General features: G+C 37.3%; 1 protein-coding gene across 1 annotated transcript; it reads left to right on the top strand.

Moving 5' to 3' along the window:
- The first annotated feature begins 5,044 nt into the window (after positions 1-5,044).
- On the top strand, positions 5,045-7,121 carry LOC125178646. The gene is made up of 3 exons (XM_047882903.1): positions 5,045-5,049; positions 5,579-5,854; positions 5,985-7,121. Exons 1-3 carry the CDS (start codon positions 5,045-5,047, stop codon positions 6,943-6,945), a joined length of 1,242 nt encoding a protein of 413 aa, XP_047738859.1. The 3' UTR covers positions 6,946-7,121.
- Positions 7,122-7,691: the final 570 nt, after the last annotated feature.

Raw genomic sequence — 7,691 nt, 5'->3', positions numbered from 1 at the left:
ATGGAAAATTGTTAAAGATCTTTTGATTAATCCAGGTGCAACAAGTGCCCTGTTGAGAGCACCTCCAGTCACCTGAAAACAGATAACAACAAATTTCAATAAGACTGCAACACCCTAAATAGCCTATATTTTTCCGATGCGACTCGTTCAATCCTGAATAACTGTAGTTACAGACATGGCAGTGAGATGGTTGATAGTGTGCCTTTCTTGTCTAAGAAAGTTTTGCTGTATTCTGTCATGGAAACCGTCAGCCTCTATTTGTGTATATCGGCAGTCGGTTGATGTCGGCTGACGCCTGGTTTGGAAACTTATCTCTCTGGGCATTGTGCATGTTCACCATATGAGGCATATGTCATACATATATGACACATTAAATAACCAAATTTTGTGGCAATTATAGGCAAATGGAATCAGGATGCCCAGCTGGAAATTTCACTTCCCTGACAGAGATAGTGACAAAACAGACGTTTTAGATGCTTCCTCAAGTTCATTCTTGTCATTTAATATACATAGACCACTGGTCTAAGACCAGGAAAGTATCATGGATTCCAGCCTCATCATACATAAAGCATTGGTTTAATTTTTCATTAGATGAGAAAATGGAAAATGATTTGATACTAAAAATTAAAAAATTTTATTTTCAAATGTCTTCTTCTCTGATTTGCTGCTAGTGCTAGGCTGTCAGACAGAGTGGAATTCTAGAGGGGTATTAAATTAACCGGTAACCATAGCATATTGGAAATTAGGACCTGAAAGCTTGAAAAGGTCAGGAACTTTCCACTTCCAGTCCATTGTATACTTTCCACTACCCAGTCCGTTGATTATATCTTTTTGCAGCTGTGATAGGTTGATGGGAGTGAGATGTCATCCTCTTTCCAGATGTGATTAGTTGGTAGGATTGTGATGTCATCCTTTCCAGCTGTGATTAGTTGTGCCAAATATGGTATGTGTGCTGGTTAACTTGATACTTAAACTAACTATTCTTAATCATTACAAACAAATGGCCTGGATAATTTTCAAAAAATTTATCAAATAGAAGAAAAATGAAAAATATCAATCAAACAAGAGACTATAAACATTTCTATAACAAATCTGAGGCACTTCACAATGAAAAAGTTTTCACTCTTGATCCCTCTTTTCCTTTATAGTCAGTCACCTGGCAGAGCGCTGTATCATAAATTTCCACCTTGGAAAGCTTGGAAAGCTTTTTTGCAAGTGAACTTCTATTCCTAGAATTTCATACTGCTGTCAGAGCCTCAGAGGTACTAATTTTTGTACTTTCGACAGAATTGAGCTATGGCATTCAACAACAAATCTGGAATGAATATATATGTCTTACTATATAATTGATTGATTCTCCTGAAATTCATTTTATTCATTCTAATCTAGAAAATTGTATTACATTTTGCTGATTTTAGTACAATTAGTACATTTAAAATTAAAAAAATTTAAATTGTAACTAAAAATATAAATTAATTAATATTTAAAAAAATATGCAGAAATTTAATTTTAGTATATCATGCAGAAAATTCCTTAAATTTCTGGTAAAAACAATTGTTTCTCAGGCAATATTTGATTTTACATGTAAAAAGATTTTTTGTGGAAGAAATTGGGAAAAGGCCATTGGAATGGGCAAAATTTGCTAGATTCACAGGTATTTTTGTCTGATTCATGGGTGACTTCTGCCCAATTTTACACTTGGTCTTTGATGTTGACAAATAGGGCTAGCAGTTGATTGACAGCTGCTGATATTTGATTGGCATTTCTTGGTTCTTTCAAGTCATGGAGATGTGGCCATGCCGTATTTGGTGGCACAATCCAGTTGATTGTTTTGTAGGATTGCCTTGCATTACTGAGCTTAATTATTTTTTAGTCATTCTGCAGGTTTAGGGGCAATTTTTTACTTAAATAGCATGTGACAGAGTTTGAACAGGCATATAAATTGATCTACATGATATCCCATTTTTTCTTGTTTGGTCAGAATGTTACTGTGATGCTCAAGCCTAGCTAGAAATAATTCTGGAGTACCATGCTGCCCAATAAGGAACATGAAAATCTTATTGTATGACAACTTACTATACTGTATCAAAACAAAACATGAAATGGTACTGAAAACTATTCAAGTTAATGGCAAAAACTGCTGTAGTAAATTCCTTGGTTGTCTACGATCAGTTCTACATTATTACTTCTATAGCAAAATTGTATTCTATAGCAAAAATGATTAATAAAAATGACTAATTTTCATAAACATGACCAAATGTATCATAGAAAAATTCTTCTATGACTAAATCATACACATAATGGAGATCTGTATCCCAAATATTATGAAAAACATCTATGCTCAAATTGCATGGAATATATTTACCGTTTGAGCTGCAACTTGACCTTTTCTGCCTCACTGGAGCCACAAAATTCTTGCTAGATTTATTACTTACTGTCTAATAAATAACAACAATGCACAATCAGACTGCAAGATTCCAAATGTATGAAAATCTGTCTTTTTTGGAACTGTGAGATTTCATTCATATGTAGGAAAATTCTGATTCTGCTCATGAACCTAGCTGGAAAATGAGGCAAAAGCCACCTGAGAGCTAAATGAAACAAAAACATCTATGAATGTGGTCTATCTCACCTGTTATTATGATGCTTCCAAATCTTCTTCAATGTAAAATAAGAAAATTGACAGATTTTGGCCAATTATTTTCATGAATCACATATGAAATGAATGTTTTTGCCCTCAAGTTATTTAAATCTATCCAGTATTCCAGATTGGCTTGCCAAGCTGCAAGTGGATTATTGAAGCCACAAATTCATGGAATTTCAAGCTGTGACTGCCTATTTCAGGTTGTGAAAAGCCATTTTGGGCCACAAACTTGGGCTGTGCACACACATTATCCAAAATCTTTAATTTTAGCCAAGAAAAAGCAATAAAAATATTTTTTTCATTTTAGAAGAAATTGAGCATGTGATGTCTCATCCAAAGTGTAGTATAATGCAATAAAAATGGTTCTGGTGGGTCAGCAAGTCTTAGTCATGGAACTAGATGTTGCCATAGTGCCCTGAAAAACTGAACAATTGCCCCTCCCCTACCTAGTTGCCACTACTAGGATGGGTTTTGACAACAACAGCCATGGCCTGTTGTGCAATGAAAAAATAAAGAATCACTCTTTGCCTCTGATAAATCAAGTTTATGCCATTTTTGTGAAAAATATTGTTGTTTACTTGCACAATAATATTCCACACCATGTCATGTTACCTCAATACTCCCCAACTGTTTTATGCCACCAAGGGGAATAGAAGAGGTCACCACCTTTAATTTCAGCTGAGCTGAAAAGAAAATTTGTAATTTGAAGCAAAATTTCTTGTTAGATAATTAATTGTTACAATTCTCAAGAAATCCCAAACCACGACAAATCACTACAATTTGATATATTCTCCATTGTTTCTAAACTACATTGCACTAACAACAGTCTTGACTTTGTTATGACTCAGACTTGGCATGTTCATAGATGTAAACAAGTATAAATAAGTATGATTTTATCTCTATTGAGTACATTATTGTATTATGATTAATCAAGTGAATACATTTATTCCAAAAATACCAATAAGTGTTGCTTGATGATTAGTGATTGGGTTCTAATAACTAATGTAATGATGAAGATAAAATAGAGCTCATATATTTTAACTTCTTTGATGTAGCACCTCAATATAGCAATGTATATATTTTTGTGTCTTAGTTGGCAGAATTTGTTTCTTTAAGCAGGTTTAATGTTGTTAATGAATTAAAAATTTCCATTGGTACCTTAATTTTCTATTTACCAGTGCTAATGAAAAATATTGACCAAAAAATGGACCAAAAATATGTCTTATGTACATGCCGTGGAATTTAAATTCTATTACAAGACAATTTCTATTTGTATTATGTATGCCACATTCAAATGTAGCCAATTTGTCAGCATCAAATATTGCTTATGCATGCATAAAGCAATCAATTGTATGCTTATGTAACTTGGGACAAATAGGTTTTGTTGCATATGTTAAAGTTAAAGCCTAATTATGAGCCTTGATTGAACTTTATTATTTCCTGTATCCCTCCAGTGTTACTACTATTGCTGCCAACAATATGAATTAAAAACTTCAACCTCAGTGATTTATAACCAGCATCACATTTGGTGATGGCGCCCATTACCAAAGAATGCAGTGTTGTGCTGCACCAACTCTCCGATGCTGCAGTCAGGAGTGGCAGATGCCCTGAGCAGAGCCTCACTCAAGCATCTCCTGGTGGCAGCAAAGTAAAGTCTGAAGGTTAGCCAGATTCCATGTGCCTCACAAATCAATAATGGCAAAATAAAGACTTTTTCTTTCTAGATGAATTAAGTGCTATAGTAGAATAGTAAAGTATATTTGATACTAGAATTATCAAACATATCATATATTGAATAAAAATTTGAGTTATATTAGGGAATTATAAACAAAATATTTACTAATAAATCTCATTTATCACAATGCTGACTGATCAATTGTTACTATGCAGGGCAGGAACTGAGGTTATGTCAAATTATCTTATTTAGTCCTCATTTATATTCATTTCTTATAAGTTTCAATACAAGATTTGATAACATTGTGTGGTAATATGCCACCTCAAGAGTCTCACTCATCTGAGTGATATTAACTTTTGTCTGAAGCTCACACGACTCATTAATTTAGTGTGCATTATATTTACTATGAGATATCTTGCTCCATAGCCCAGTGGTACCAGTACACCTATGTACATATTTTCCAGCCTTGGAAAAGGTTGAACCTCCACCAGTCCTCAAAGTTCCTGCTATCTTCATCAAGGTGGAACCTGAGGATGAAACTGAAGAAATATCCATCAAAGAGGAACCTGAGGATAAAACTGAAGAAGTATCCATCAAAGAGGAACCTGAAGAAATATTCATCAAAGAGGAACCTGAGGATGAAACTGAAGACGTATCCATCAAAGAGGAACCTGAGGATGAAACTGAAGAAGTATCCATCAAAGAGGAACCATTCATATATGGAAATGAGGTTGGTGGGGTTGATGTGCAAATTAATGTTTATCAAAGCAATTCCTGCATAGATTTTCACACGAAAAAAAATGTGCAGAATGCTAATTCTATAATTCTAGTTAGGTTTAATGAGACAAATCTTTCCTTAGTATTGAGTCTGAAATATTATGCAAGTATAACTTGGTATGAAGCACCCTCATCCTGATTCAATAATTGGTTAGCAGTTATGGGAATTTTGATTCTTAATTACTCATATTAGGTTTGCTTTTCTAAATCCAGTTCCACTTTTTTTCATAGTTGTCTTCTTCCTTGCTTGTCAATGAATAGATAAAAATAGAGCCGACAATTGCAAATAATAATACTGGAGATCATTCATGTCAATTGATATAAGTTCTTAACACAAGCCATGCAATGTTAAGGGGAGCGTCTGGGGTAAAAGTCGAAATTTTTGGCTTTTCCGGTTTTTATGCTCATCTTAAAGCTTACTTTCTGCCGCATCGAACGGTACTAGAACCATCTCTGTACGTTGATTTATGCGTTCACGACAGATCCCGAAAGGGGGGAGGGTNAGGGCAACTGCGTCCCCCCCTCCCATCTGACACAATTGATGGGATAGACATCTTTCGGAATGTCGCGGCCAGAGACCAAAAGTTGGGAAAGGTAAATCCTGACCCATGCAAGAAGGAGCCTGTGCTTGGGCACACTACGGATGTTGAGCTCGAGAACCTCCTGTGTAATAGCACCTCCATAATTCATGGCATAGAGGAATATCTATTAAAGATAAAGGCAAGATCAGCGATCGTGGACGGCTTTGCCATGGCACGGTTAGTGAGACTTGTCTCACAGGCAATGCTCATTTGAATGTTCAATTGTTCTTGACTTATAACGTTGGAGATAATGCAATTTATCTTGACTTATAGACTGATGGCATGCTCTCGTTTTTTCTCTTTGCAGGGAGAACGACGAAGAGCAGCACGCTGATGGCGCTGGAGGAGGTCCAGATGACCCTGCCAGACAGGAGGAGTCTGGAGCGCCTGCACAGAAGCCTATTCGGGCAATTTTTAAAAGAACGCCCAAAGCTGTTTGCGAGACCCATCAAGAGGATTGCATGATCCCAGCGTGCAACGGCAAGGGCTTAATTAAACACATGCGGCGCCATTATGAGCTTGCTCATAACTTCCCGGCAGAAAAGGCTAAACTCTTACAAACGTTTCATCGCGATCTCATCGAGATTCAGAAACGGAAGGCTAACTGTCCTAAAATGGATGTAAAAGAGCTGGCTGAGCGAAGCAACTACATAATCAATTCTCTGATCCCAAATATTGGCTTACTACCAGCTGCCAGTCGAGCCTTAAGTGATGCATTGTTGCCACTCTCACTATTGACTCTTCTTGTAGACGGATTTGGCCGTGGCGACGTTTTAAGGCAGCAGAACCAGCGCATTCTTTCTCGGTTCGTGACGCAGCCTCACGATGATAAAGCGGGAGCTTTGACCAGCACTGCTGGATCAAGCACCGCCCAGTTTGAAATATCGAGTGGAGTGGCAGATGCAGGGCCGGAAAAAGTCTTAGAGCAGCAGGAGTCTTGCGAAGATGGTGGTGGTGATGATGATGAGAACTCTTTCAGATTTCGCAACAAGCGCAAGGGAGAAAAGACTTTATTGAGATACGTGACGCTATGCCCTCGATGTCACAATGCTTTTGCCACTTTCAAACTGAAAACCCATCTCATCGAGACTGAAAAGATGACACCGGAAGCAGCAACTCATGCATATGAAAGTGCTCGTGTTCACGAGGAACTGGTGTGGTTAAAGACGATGCCAGTCAGTGGGCGAGGGATCCATAAGAGTGTGCCAGCCGACAAGCACCGGGAAATGGTTTTAAAGTTGACGAAAGGACACGTAGCCCATCTGTAGATCAATATGATTCCTCGAAAAATCATAATGCTCTCGCCCAAGCCAGGGAGAGAACTTCTGGAGATAAGAATTGGGAAGGTGCTTGTGACCCAAGCAGTCACTTACTATCAGGACGCACGGTTTCAGGAAGCCTTTCCAAAACTGCACAAGGTGCCTAATGACTTTCACCTAAGTCTACTTAACACGTTGGCCGCAATGTGCGCCATATATGTACACGCTGAACTTGCCAAAATCGCGATGTGTACATATGTGGACATGCCAATGAAAATTACATATTTTTAATAAATAATATTTTTCTTTCCAAATTCGCATTTCAATGATATAACTCATTTGGCCTGTTAAGAAGGGCTATGAAGTAAACCTCTGCAGCAAAAAAAAGTTATATTTTCAAACGCCAGTGGTACGAAAATCACAAAATTTGTGTCCTTTGACGAAAGCGAAATGTTGGTATCTTTGCACAAAAACAAAATGAAATATTTTCTTATTCCTCTGAAACTACGAACATTGGGTGTTGCCATCAGCATTATGTTGTATGCGTGATTGCAAAACAATTAACGCACAAGTATGGTTTTCCTTCACAGTCATTGCAGTACGTTTTTACCCTGCGAGTTTTCACCCTTGCTACCGCACTTCCCTCATTTGCTGAGATCATTTGGTAGCATTCATGGCAGCGCTTCCTGGTTTTAGTTTCTGTTGGTTCAATTAGAGTGTGCTGCCCTCTTTTCCCCTCGACATTTTGAGATCTA

This window comes from Hyalella azteca, unplaced genomic scaffold (assembly GCF_000764305.2).
Source record: "Hyalella azteca isolate HAZT.00-mixed unplaced genomic scaffold, Hazt_2.0.2 contig11593, whole genome shotgun sequence".
Lineage (NCBI taxonomy): Eukaryota > Metazoa > Arthropoda > Malacostraca > Amphipoda > Hyalellidae > Hyalella > Hyalella azteca.
This window is presented reverse-complemented; position numbering and strand designations above follow the sequence as displayed.